The 13,264-nt window shown below is 32.5% G+C and overlaps 3 protein-coding genes across 5 annotated transcripts in view; 1 reads left to right on the top strand and 2 right to left on the bottom strand.

The window, feature by feature from the left end:
• Positions 1-579: 579 nt before the first annotated feature.
• Positions 580-7,738, bottom strand: LOC118273943 (probable RNA helicase armi). Its single transcript, XM_035591222.2, has 6 exons — positions 7,280-7,738; positions 5,822-6,262; positions 5,039-5,451; positions 4,674-4,829; positions 2,312-4,573; positions 580-2,058 (listed from the first exon to the last, which is right to left on the bottom strand). The coding sequence occupies exons 2-6, from the start codon at positions 6,006-6,008 to the stop codon at positions 1,687-1,689; spliced, it is 3,390 nt and encodes a 1,129-aa protein (XP_035447115.2). The 5' UTR covers positions 6,009-6,262; positions 7,280-7,738; the 3' UTR covers positions 580-1,686.
• A 64-nt stretch (positions 7,739-7,802) lies between these two features.
• Positions 7,803-10,274, top strand: LOC118279846 (gem-associated protein 2). 2 transcript variants are annotated; one of them, XM_035599673.2, is made up of 5 exons: positions 7,803-8,172; positions 8,271-8,592; positions 8,959-9,058; positions 9,423-9,523; positions 9,623-10,274. In XM_035599673.2, the coding sequence occupies exons 1-5, from the start codon at positions 7,942-7,944 to the stop codon at positions 9,637-9,639; spliced, it is 771 nt and encodes a 256-aa protein (XP_035455566.2). In that variant the 5' UTR covers positions 7,803-7,941; the 3' UTR covers positions 9,640-10,274. The 2 variants fall into 2 exon arrangements, with proteins under 2 accessions (XP_035455566.2, XP_035455558.2); XM_035599665.2 differs by having other exon boundaries at positions 9,423-10,274.
• A 507-nt stretch (positions 10,275-10,781) lies between these two features.
• LOC118279775 (uncharacterized) overlaps positions 10,782-13,264 on the bottom strand; it is a 51,083-nt gene continuing 48,600 nt past the window's right edge. For both annotated transcript variants that reach the window (XM_035599526.2, XM_035599536.2), the window contains exons 5-6: positions 13,015-13,144; positions 10,782-12,667 (exon numbers count right to left, since the gene is read on the bottom strand). In XM_035599526.2, coding sequence (XP_035455419.1) covers positions 12,619-12,667; positions 13,015-13,144 — 179 coding nt within the window. In that variant the 3' untranslated portion in view covers positions 10,782-12,618. The remainder of the gene's footprint in view (positions 12,668-13,014; positions 13,145-13,264) is intronic.

Raw genomic sequence — 13,264 nt, 5'->3', positions numbered from 1 at the left:
TGGAGTTTGTCCGGTGCTATAGCAATAAGCTCACTTCCTTTAGACGGGGCCTAGTTTTAGTAGTAGGTAGGTAGATACACGGTATACACTATTCTATGGGTAAGTAATAAAATAATATATTAAACTTAGTCTAGTGCTTGACGTAAAAGATTTAGGATTAAAGGGCACCTAACTCATCAAGGCTAGATATTTTTCGTTTGCCTTACTTACTTGTTTAGTGGAATAGAGAAATACCTGTTTGATTAATCTCTTGAGTCTGGAACATTTTTACAGAACATCCTGTACAAGTGCATTTAATTAGGTTGATAAAGTACGTTTGTAAAACGCTGACATGCACCTACTTATTTTTTAAAAAAAATTGTTTCCTCCACTAGAGCTTTCCTTAATCACCTCACGTAATTTATCACGGAATACAGAAATTAGTTTTTTTCTATTCCATATATTTTATAGATAGCCTATTTTTGGCTTGACGTGGGAATTGACCCTCCACTCGTTGGTTACTCAATCTTTTCGGGCTCTGGATATTCATACATTTTTCTAGATTTCAAAAAAGGGTAGGTAGGAATAAAGAAACAACAATTTCTAAAGGATTAATTTGTATTTAAGAAAACTTAAAACTATAAATACGACTTTCAATACACAGCTAGTTTCACACATTCATAATTTCATAAACGTGTTATGTCTGCATTATTTTAAAAAGAAACATTGACAGGTTACTTTGGTATGGTTTCGGTTTGAAAGCATGCGTGTATTTAATTTCTTTTTACATATCTTACGTACTAAAGAGTATAAAAAGATATTTCATTTAGAGAAGCAGACTTTAGAAATACATGTCTGAAGTTTGAAGTTGCCATAATTGTTTCTTGTCGTTCATACACGTTTGGCGGTTAAGTAGGTTTTTGTACCAGACAAAAAAGGCGATTATAGGAATGTTATCGAAGACTACACAGTACAGCAGAGTTGGACAACAAGAGTAACATAGATACTAAAGGTTGACACATCCAACCAGCCCTTATTGGAGAACCTGTACAATGCACACATATTTCTATGTTACGAGAATAAAAACACACAGTATAGGGTATGAAATATATTGGATAATTAAAAAATATTAGACACGTATTTTATTATTCTGTCTTAAAAAGTTACAATACTTAAATAGAGCGGAGTTAAGTTTAGGAGTGGAAGGATACCCTATAAAATGTAGTAAATGGTGACGTCACATGCCATTTCAAATCAATATCGTCAAAGTACTTAATTTTGTATAAAAATACGTGTCTTATATTCCGATATAATCTATCAGAAAGATAAAATTGAGGAAATTACCCTATTACTAACCTCACCCCAAACAAATTGGGCAAGTTAAATAAAACCATTTAATAAAAGCTAATTGCAAGATGAGACCACCCTAACCAGTCATTAAAATGAATTGCATCTGGTTAAGGCTACTCATCATATAACCCTTTGTGAATATACACCATGACTACGTAGCGGTTTATACTTATCGATCTATTATTTTAATTAAATTGAGGATAAACAGCAGATCCTGTAAAAATGGGAGTAAAAACTGCAGTGAAAATCTAAATCTACATTGATTTATGTAATCTACACACGAATCCGTTGCGAGTAAATATTCTATTATTTAAAAAAATATAGTCATGCTTCTCTCAGATAGTAAATGTAAAAAATTCATTCATCCCATTCTTCGAAGTATTCTTGTAATTCTTTTGTCTCGTTACAACCAGAGAAGTCACACCCCATGTATTTGTTCTCATTGACGGCGTGAGTTATGATTTTGTTCCATTTTGGATCATGTGACAACAAATGGGGATCGCAAATCAACATCACTGCTACTTGTGCTCGCGTTAGTGCAACATTTAACCTTTTTGGATTCTCAACAAATCCCAATGAGTGTTGAAGATCGTCTTCAATAAGGTGACTGGATGACCTTACTGTAGATATTATTATAAGAGACCTTTCTTGACCTTGGAACTCTTCAACGGTGCCGATTTTAGGACGATCCAAATGCATATGCTCAAATAAGCGCCGTAGATGTCTTATCTGAAACAAATTAAGAATTTTTATAAATTAGGTTTTCAGAAATGTGAATAATATGATTTGATTTCATCGTCACCATCAAAATCATCCACAAGATGTCTAATGTTGCTTAGATGTTTAAAAATACGCAACAGATTTTGATGGGTTTTTTATAGGTTGAGTGATTCAAGGTAGGTTATGTATAATAACGCCGAATTTAACACGCGTGAAGACGCGAGAAAAAGCTAGTTAATAATAAATAAGTATGAATGTTTACCTGAGCTACATAAGGTGCAATAATTCCTATTTCATCTGGTGATATATTACTCTTATACAGTTTACAAACAATCATTGCGATCGTAGAAGCTTCTTCAGGATTATACCAGGAAGGACTGTCCGCGGCTCTTGCATTGTTTCCTTTGACGCCATGCACGAACACTCCTCCAGTTTTAGAATCTTCAGGCATATCAAATATTTCTGACATAACATCGATGATTTTCGTGACGAACGGAGCATTCCGGTCAACTCTAGACACTAAGGATGCATCATAAAACATTTCACTGGGTAATTTTATAACTTCCTGCAAAGATCTATAATTTTCTGTCAATCGAGTCACCAACTTTTCATTAAATCCATTTTCGAAGGCTGCAAAGTCCTTTTGATAAGGGAATGTTTCAAGCAATCTAGATAAGTACGATTTATCCATACCGTATTCTTTACAATAGTCGGACAACACAATTGGCCCAAGTTGCATTGGGTCACCAGACAGAATAATCTGTCCACTTTCTTTGTTTATGAAAGTCATGGGGATCATAATTTCGGGTTCTATAGCTTGTCCTGCCTCATCAATTATTACATGAGTATAATGTCCTTTATGTAATTCCATTAACGCAAGCGTCCCGAGACAATTGCATGTCCCAATAGTAACTCGATATCGCCCCACATAGGATGACGGTACATTCATATTAATGCCGTTTTCAACAATAGCATGATGTGACATGGACGTTTTTTCTCTAGCTATGTTTAAAACTGCACAGTACGGTTTGACTACATCTGGAATGTTTTCCGAATCTATCATATAGTTAGCAATTAGTCTGATGATCGAACTTGAAAACAGTTTTCTATATTGTAAGAGTCTTTCGGTGATTAAATTTGCAGCGCTATTTGATGGTGTTGCAACTAAAATTCTGCTGTCGGGTATAAGCGTTATTATCTGTAATAGAGTTTCCACAACAGTGACGGTTTTACCAGTACCTGGTGGGCCATATATGCAATAGGGCATTGGACGACATTCTCCAATTAAGATGTTCCTTATGGCCTTTTTTTGATGATAGTTCAAGTTTGGATTAAACCATTTCAAATTGTTAATTTTTTCTAAAGGTAATTGAGGTGGGCGCGATATTAGGCGAGAGGGAAACAAGACATCTGTTCCCAGTGTTGAGAGTGCCTTACTGATAGCGTGGTGTAATTTTCTGTATGAAGCTCTGCTAAGACAAAATTCTACAGAAACATCACTTCCTCTGTAAGATTCATGAAATCTAGGGTTAAACTTAAACAGTACTTGATCCCCTCGAATAACATGAATAAAGCCTTCATAAGTATAAGAATTCTCATCCCACATATCAGTAACTATAACTCTGTCACCAACGATTAGAGAGGGCCTCCTTTCAGCCAACTTTTTAATTTCAAGGCTTAGATATTCTTGATTTTTAAGTAAAAACGTAGATGGCATGTTGAAACTTCTAACATTAATTGTTGCTTTAATTTCTTCCATGTATAATAATGTATGCCATTTATCCACATAGTTTGAAACATTCAAATTTTGAATGAGACAAGGAAAACTGTATTCAATTCTTTGTAAAATATCTCTCCGGGCCAATCTCTCATTGTCGCCCAAAATAGCAGACTCAACTTTCTCTGGTATGTTATATTGTCCCATTCTTACAGTCCTAAAGTTAGGATTCTTAGCCAGTCGTACGCCAGGTACGTAATTAGTTTCTCCTCTTTTGAATGCGGTCCTTGTGTCATTGGTATTATTTCTTTTAAAAGTACTTCTAGAATCTTCACTAGAAGTAAGCTCACTTAAAACATTTATTTCAACTAATCTTTCAACTTTAAAGCCTTTGAATGATATTATCACGTGTTCTTTTGATTTGCCGTAAAATTTTGGATGGCAATCGATTGTTAAATTGAATGGTTCGTTGGGATACAGTTTGGTGTACTTCGGTAAAACTGGATACATCGTTATTTGTGAATCTTTTTTTCTGCAAAGTACTATCCACTTATACATGATTATTGGTTGGTTATTTCTGTTTGTAATAGTCAGTGTTATTTGAGGCCTCTCATGAAAGCGGACATTGTCAAACTTTAAAGGGTAAGTCACTTCTATGTTATTATTTGCTTCAATCTCTAGACTATTTTTTTCAATGTTATCAACTTCAGGATTGTCTTGTACAACTTTGGCTTTGTCTGTTACTTCCATTTTTAGAACTCTCCACGAGCAGGAACCTTGGTTACTCTCTATGGCTTCAATAAAAGTCTGTGGAAAATAAGTTTATGATTTAATTCAAAGTTATATATAGAATATACACTTGAATGTGTTAGATCGCACATATAACATATTTATTAAGATATCATACCTTGGCTCCGACATGTGGCTCTCCACCATTGATCATACACGAGGATATATTAAAATAAATCTGGTTGTGACAAATTCCCTCCTTTCCGTTCCATTGTTTTATTTCCGAAGGTACCACTTTATGTCTCAGTGGTCTGAATGAAATTACTTCAACCACCTAAAAACAATAAGATTTGTTAATTGTAGCTGTAGCACACAGCAGAAATAGAAAATATATTTTTTTTAGTTTTGGTGTACTGTATTGTAATGTATGCGACTAAGGATTACCTTTAGGCAAACTGAGCAAGTGACAACACAATAATGTAATCAGTACTTCTTCATCTTTGTAAAATAACAGTACTTACTTATAAATTATGTTCAACTCACCTGGTTACTGGATACATCTGTAGGGTTATCTTCATCGTATTTAACCTTGCACATTAGTTCCAATAAGTCTCCCTGGACTGGGACGAAAGTTGCAACCACCTTGTCCAGACTGAATGAGAGATCACTCTCTTTTATAATCACCATTCGGTCCTGCCGGTACTCTACTTCACCAACAATAACATGTTCTCTGACGGGAAAACCACGCTCATCAACATCCACTTCAAAGTCACCCCAATGTTCCCCAAGGTTTTGTAGTATTCGGACAACTACTATTGATTCATCTGCTTCCTTGTAGCACAAATACACAACCTTGTCATTTTGAGCTACGTGGATTGAACATCCCTCCATATTGAAATAGAACATGCCATCAATAAGCACATAGCTTCCATGCTCGTCGATGTAACTTACTACTCCTAAAAAAATTTAAATACAAAGGTTAGGTAGTGAAAACAAAACAAATACCTTTCCTATCTTTCGTATTATAATAATAATGTATTTACCAATTATTATTATGTATGTATATAATATAATTACATTAAATGCCAAAACCCACCACAACATTCAAGTGTGCAGTCTCCGAAAATATTTTTTGAAAATGGGAGTTTCATCGAGATGTTGTCGCAGTGGACAAAGACAGATTTTATTGTTTATGATTAATGTAATACAGGCAGGCTTACACGTTATTATAACAATATTACGCAGGGTTTGAAAATGTCCACCTCTACCCTACCACTTAGTTGATACATAATTAATAAAAAAAATAATAAGTAATAATAAACTCACCAGTCCTTTGAAAACAATCACTGGGATTATGTTCAGGCTCCGTTCTTTGCACAATATCGTCATCATCATCTAATGCCAATTTTGTAAGCTCTTCGGCTAAATATATTTCCATCTGCCGATCATATTCTTCAAATGAAGATTTAGAAAAGAAATAATTATAAACTGACTTGATTAATGAGAAAACCATCTTGATTGCTTTTTTCTGCTAATGTAGGTATTAATAAAATCTCCGATTAGGTATATCTATTACTGAACAAATCCCTTGTCATACTCAAACTCCCATTCAGTAGCTTTTAGATACTCAAGCTCAGTTCTCAAAGCTTGGATTCGTTTTTGATGCATTTCTTTTTGAGCACTTTTCATAGACTGTTCAATACTCAGTCCAAGATCAGCATGATTCAGTGATTGGTCGAAATTTTGAATTCTGCTTTGTGCTGTATTCTGAAACAAGGAAGTACACACTTGATTATTGTTGTGTAAGGATTTGTGATGTGTGGTCTTTCATCAACAAGAACTTCAGGAGATTATGAGACATCCTCTTGTGACACACAACACCCACATGTGAAACATGTTGTGATCCATAAATTGTTGTTTCGGGTCTGGGTATCTTGTATTTATGTGAACTTGTATGTTTGTAAACACACCCACGACACATGAGAAAAATAATAATGATAAAGAAGAAAAATCATTACACTATTGTCATAATTATTTAATGATCAAGTAGTTATAGTTCTTTAATACCTAACCATTTATGTATCTATACTTAAATATCATGACATTTAAATATTGTTGGAAATTACCTAACTAAAACATTGAATAAACATTTAATTTAATTTTGTATTAGGTAATTATTAAGATTGTATTTAAACAAAACATTTAACAAATAACACAATTAATAAATATAGAAAATGTTAGTTATTAATAGTATTAATGGAAAAGTAATTCCCATTAATAACTAATGTTTTCTTTAAACAAAGAAGTGCTGCAAATTAAAATTATGGTTTTAAATTCAACACATACTCCAGATTAGCAATAAAACATTTTATGAAATACAGTAAGTATGTTAGGTATCGGATTTTCGACACTTTACCTGCATGTGGTATTTATATTGCAACATAAACAATACAATGAGATAAAAAAAACGAAGTGTTAAACAAATAGGTAAGTATTCTGAAAAATAATAGTAGATTGACCAAAATATTTGTTGAAAGAAAACTAATTTTGTTACCTTTAAAACAAGATGTATTATTAAACAAATCTTAAAAATAAATAGCGATGTTGTCGTGAATGAAGAGAAATTATTGAGCCCCTAATGATGTTCACTGACCGTATCTATGAGATATTACTTATTTAAAATGGCTCCCATGCAGAGAGTGCACAGGGGTGAAGTGTGTTGATATCCCCCTCATCCCTCTCAAAACAAAGGGGTGTCACACAAGGCTATAAATCAATACTTACTTGGGGAGTTTCTGGTTCTGATGGGGAATATGTCGACTGCGAAATATTACTTGATGTAGACATTATAACCTAGTAATCAGAGCAAGAAACACAGCATTTTAAACACACTTCACAGAATATTGTCTATATGTCGAGAATTTATAATATTTTCAGCAATTTGCGGGAAATATTAAAACACCGACTCAACTATCAGTGAATACTTTCTGCCAAACTGCCAATGTGACATTTATTTTGGTAGTCTGTTTCTGTTTATGACAATGACAATAGAAATCAGACTATAAACAACAAAATGAATACCACAAAATAATATAGACTAAAATTAGAATACAGAACGCTTTAAAGAACTTCCTCTCACATTTTTATGAATAAACATTCATCTGAGAAATATTCAGACAATAATCATGATAAATAATAGAAATCTATAGATATTAACGGATACAGCTGGGTGTGAAACAATGTATTGTGCAATGTGCAACAGCTGTACATAACTGTTGCTGTTAGTCACTGTCACTGTCAAAGTGTCAGAGTTTGTCACTGTCAATCTGTCATGGCAAAACTTCACGTTCACTTTGAGTTTGGTATTTTGAAATTTTATTTAAATAAATTAAATTAAAAGATACTTATTAATAACATTTCTGTATACAAATAGTGTCCATAACATAATGGCTGCCAAAAAGATTGTATTTAAGCCAGACAATGATGATGACGAATACGAATATTTAGGAACACAATGTTTTCAAATCAATCCTAATGTTGAAGAGAAAGAAATTCCTACGAACGGCGAGGAATATCTACTAAAAGTGGTTAAGGAACGTGCGAAATATGCAACGGTAACAAAGTGTGATTTAGATATATCAGAAATAAATAAGAAACGTTGCAATACTGTAAACGAGGTGAGTTTGTTGTGTTTTAGTTTTTACGTATTATTTGCTGATATTCTATGAAGACTACCTATTTAGTGTTTTTTTTTTCACTCATAATATATTTACAGCATGTAAATCCTGTGCGGCCAGAACTATTAAAACCAACAATAGAATGGCAAAACATTCAAATAGCGGACTTCTCAGATCTTCACATGTACGTCATTCGTATGGCTGCAAGAAAAAAAAATTCACTGCCTTCGATATTTGAAGAAACATATAAAGACTTTTTGGAGGATGGTGAGATACAGTGGGAGAAGGTATTTGAAAGTACGGAGCCTACACTCTCACATGTTGTTGGGTTAACACACAATGCAATTGAAACTGGATTAGAAACCATATTGTCGATCCTTCAACAAGTACAACCAGGACAGTCTATTGATAGAAGAACAGGTAACAATATAAGTTTTAAAGTTTTTAAATTGGTAGATGTAATTTAAAATCGAATTCCTTCTATTATTTATGAGTTTTTACCCTTATAGCTCTGCGAGGCTTATCCTTCTTCATGTTAACTTAATCATCCTTACATCTTTAATCCCTGATGGGGTAGGGAGAGTGTACATTATGATATGTAATGCCACTGAACAATGTACACCCACTTTTCACAATTTTTGCTTTAAGTCCCATGTAATAGGAGGTGAGCCTATTGTAAATGTTCCCAATACAACTAAATGTATGGAAAATATTAAAGACTAATACTAGTAAACTTACTTTCACTAATATACATTATTTTATAATAGTTATTATTATCACTTCCAGGATTATGGCTCCATGCACTGCTTACTGTCACAAGGCATCCACCACAGTCAGATGACAGTTTTCTACTTAGGAAGATTTGCAGAAGATGTGCTGAAATAAGGTAAAATAAAACTGCAACAATTACTTAGTTATTAACTCTTTCCTATAATTATTTAAATCTTTATATTAAATGTATATTTTATCTTAATTTTTATGTTTTTCGGCTTACTCACATAATTGTTTGATCTGAAACTCAACTAGTTTCAAGCCACGTCAGAGGCTTATATTCATGAGCACCATTCCGCAACAGTTGCAGCGTGTGTGTTGCAATCGAGTTCCTCATCAAGTAATTATATGAGTTAGCCGAAAAACATAATTAATATCTCATAAAAGATATAATACATTTATTTAAGTCCTGCCTTTTCCAATTTTAATCAAAAAGTAACTAGAAGTCAAATACTCATAATTATTGTTTTATATTTCAGAGCGAGTATTGACCAAAATGATGAAAAAGCAAGAGAACTAGCAACACCTTTGAATATTTTTATATGTATCATAGCAAAGTACTTTGGACAGCATGACTTAGGTGACTATGAACTCGATGATTCCAAAGTAGCTCAAATTTATTATGACTCAAAAGTAGCACAGATATATTATTGATGTGGATTTTAATGTTTACTCCTAGGTCAAAGAGAGAAGTAGTCTTTAATACGAATGAGACTGATTGCCAATGTAAGACATAATTTATGGTATGTGAAGACAACCATTTTAATAAATAAAAACATCTAATCATTACATACACATTGGCATTGGCATGTATGTAGTAACTGGTTTGCTTATAAATAAAGTATTGATTTATTATGTACTAGCTCCTGCCAGCGGGTTCGCCCGTGGGACAAAAATATCCTATACTATACTATAGTATCCTTTCACTCAAGTCAGTTCATATGCTGTCTGTATACCAATTCTTATCAAAATCTGTTCAGTAGTTTCAGTGTGATTGACGGAAACCATCTAAAAAAGCAAATATTCACATTTATAATGTTATAGTGTGTAAAATTGTAGATATGTCTTTTTATGTATGTACTTAGAGTCTATAATACATTTGTGCCTAGTTGTGTTCTAAATCTGGGAACATTACATTTTCATCAAAATTGAATCTTATTTGTCATACTTAATGACTGAATTCGTTATTTAAATTTAAACTATGTATTTGTGCTATTGTCTAGCAATAATTTGCTTTAGAAATACTTTTCACTTAAGTCTTAGGTAAAACTTTTATTAATGAAATGTATATTTTTATGATGTGCCTAACAATATACTTCATTTTTACTGATTTTATATATTTTTATTTGTGTATTGTGTCATGATACATTTCTTGCCTCTTCACACCCACCTCTATTGTTATTACATGCATTTCGTGAGAGGCAACTGAGTATTTAGAGTACTTACAGACTATAAAGCCAAACTCAATACCATTTAGTTCCTTCAATATCCACGCAATACAATTACAGGGGGCGCTAGTGTTTCAACTCAAGGGTAAGAAACGACTACACATTTGACAGAAACCGAATAGCAGCACTCTTTTTAATAAAGGAGAACCTTAAACTTTTAAACTAAAGTCTACAACCCGCCTGCCGAATAAATGTGAGTTTATGGTCAACTCTCTTATTTACAGGTGGTCCATAGTCCCAGTGCAGACCATAGCTGTTGATGATGATGAGAATTCATATTTATTGTATCAAATATTTCAAAGATTCTTTTTAATACTCTGTACTCAATCCAACCTAAAGAAACTCAATTAAAACACGTTAAAGGAATTAAATGAAACATACACACACGAATATATTTATGATTATTATATTTAAACAATCAAATATTACAATTATAATTTTATGATATGTACCTATCTATAATAAAATAATAAGCCTTTTCAAACGATTAGAAAATGACATCTACGTAATTACAATAATTGAATAACTAATAAGAAACAGATTAATTTATCACTCGTTAAAACGCGAGCGAACATCGGGTATACATAATATTTGTTGCAAGTATAATTTGTAAAACAAGATTGAAAAATAACAGCATTGGCAATAAAGGTTGAAAAAACTAAATATTCTTACGCAAACTAGAAATAAATACTGTATTGTATACTAAAATTCGATTAATTAGAGTTTTTGTTTTGCTAGTATGTAAAGTACTTAAGATCTTAAGACTACTTCACCAAGGTAAGCAAGTTTGGTAAGTAAGACTTAATACGCCAGTGGCGCCAACTAGTGATTACAAAAACAAAAACTTGTACAGTCAATTGAAAGAAAAGTAAAAGATATTACTGATCTGATGTTAGATACTGCATAATTATTTTTAGCGAATCAAAGTACACATAAGAGTATTTTTTCTGTACATAAAAATTGTCTTAGCTACTAGTTATTTTACAATCTTGTTTTACACTAGTTTCTATAGCAAATAATTCAAGTAAAAAATCAATACATGCTTGTTTTATACCTACAAGTGTACAGCAACAATAAAAAGATTATAAAATCACTGGAAATATTTTGTGCCATATCAAAAAGTCTTGAGGTCCTACAACAATAGATAGAAATATATTAAATAAGATTAATTCACAGAACATGCTGTAACGAAAAACGAATCATAATTAGATATTAACAAACGATGGCTCAGTCTAACAAGTTTTTAAGATATATTGTAAAAGGTGCTTGACATAGCTTAGTAAATACCTGCTAGGTATTGCCAGTATTCATATTTCAAAGATCTTAGTTCTTATCTATGTCAAATCCCTCTACAATTTCCCAAATCAAAGGGTCTCAAAAATAAATTTAATACAAAATAAACTATCACAGTAGACAGATCTTCAAGAGTGCACGTTTCTACTTTTAAAATAGTCGATTAAATTTTATTGCACGTTATTACAATTTCATCAATATCGATATTACATACAATTTATTTGTTTTTCTAAATCTATTGACCAAGAAATTGTTACTAAGTTTTTATTTAGATATCTAAAGTAATATTTGTCGTAACCGTCTACGCCTAGATTTCTAGTTCTAAGTCTAGTGTATCTACATGATTCTCTTATCGAAATAGGTACATTAAAACGTAGGTAGGAAAATCTATTGATTCAGAAATACCTAATTTTATCTTTGGATTTCTCAGTTTAGGTATCCACTAGGTTTGAGCGTTGTTAAATTAAAAGGAAAATACAGAGAAATAAGTCAGGTACAGAATTCATTTCGAAAAGATTTAGCAAGATTTTTTGTTAACCTAAGTGAAAGCGTTTAATGTGCAACTACTATTAAATGGCACATTCAAAGATAGATAGTTTACGATTGAAGTAGTACAAGACACGGTTGGATGAGGCCCATGACACATTGATTTCATGATAGAGCACTTTGCATCAATAAAGAATAATACAGACCATGATTAGATACGCGGCTTTTGACCAAATAGGCTGTGCAATAAAAACGTTTTATAAACTTCTTTTAAATATGATTGCTTTATAGCTATTTGATAGCAACTTAAGATTATATTTTGTAACAAGTAATAATTTTTCAAATAACAGTGCTCTCATGCAGAAATTAAATAAACGAAATAAAATACGGCATGCAAAAGTAGTTCCATGCATTCATGCTATGTACAGTAAAATCTTCTGAAGTAGCTTCACTCGTCATCATTGAGAAGGTCTGTGCACGATTTGGCTTTGGTTGATCTGGAAAAAGAAAAAAAGAATTTTGTTGTAGACTACTCTACTTTAAATGACCTACTGAGCGACAGGCACGCAAAATGGAACTTTATTTTTCAATAGATACATCATATTTTTATATGGACAATTTATTTGCCACATCAGACAATTACTATTCTATTTATGAGATATTTTTTTCACAGAAAATGAATCACCAAATTAGTGCTAACTTTTATTGGAACCTGGGGATCAACGATCGAAACAAACGTATTTGGAATTTCACATTACACAACCATTCATTTGTTTTAGTTCATCTATTTCCAAGTTACGTTATAACTCATATTTTTAAAGTTTAGTTAATGTATGCAACTTACTGTGAATTCTTAACTCGTCTGCAGACCCTAAGTTCTATGGGTCCACTGCGCACTGACTTGAAGAGCGCTAGTGCTTCTACATGCGCCAGCTCATGACATGCTTGTCCATTCACCGCAAGTACCTCGTCTCCTGTAAATAAACGAATAATTTTGTAGATAATATTCTTATTATAATCTTTCGTATTGCTTTAACCCATTAACGCCTGTGTTTCATAATATATCCAACACAAATTTCCGTGTTCCTACCGCT

The sequence above is a fragment of the Spodoptera frugiperda genome, chromosome 15 (assembly GCF_023101765.2).
Source record: "Spodoptera frugiperda isolate SF20-4 chromosome 15, AGI-APGP_CSIRO_Sfru_2.0, whole genome shotgun sequence".
Lineage (NCBI taxonomy): Eukaryota > Metazoa > Arthropoda > Insecta > Lepidoptera > Noctuidae > Spodoptera > Spodoptera frugiperda.
The sequence above is the reverse complement of the archived record's forward strand: the minus strand, read 5'-3'. Positions and strand labels throughout refer to the sequence as shown.

Excerpts from the sequence above, each read along its gene's own strand:
- LOC118273943 (XM_035591222.2), bottom strand. The coding sequence starts at position 6,008 with ATGGTTTTCTCATTAATCAAGTCAGTTTATAATTATTTCTTTTCTAAA. Across the intron at positions 4,830-5,038 it reads CAGATGTATCCAGTAACCAG|GTGGTTGAAGTAATTTCATT; the intron begins GTGAGTTGAACA and ends TATTGTTTTTAG. Across the intron at positions 2,059-2,311 it reads TTGCACCTTATGTAGCTCAG|ATAAGACATCTACGGCGCTT; the intron begins GTAAACATTCAT and ends AATTTGTTTCAG.
- LOC118279846 (XM_035599665.2), top strand. The coding sequence starts at position 7,942 with ATGGCTGCCAAAAAGATTGTATTTAAGCCAGACAATGATGATGACGAA. Across the intron at positions 8,173-8,270 it reads GTTGCAATACTGTAAACGAG|CATGTAAATCCTGTGCGGCC; the intron begins GTGAGTTTGTTG and ends ATATATTTACAG. Across the intron at positions 8,593-8,958 it reads GTCTATTGATAGAAGAACAG|GATTATGGCTCCATGCACTG; the intron begins GTAACAATATAA and ends TATCACTTCCAG.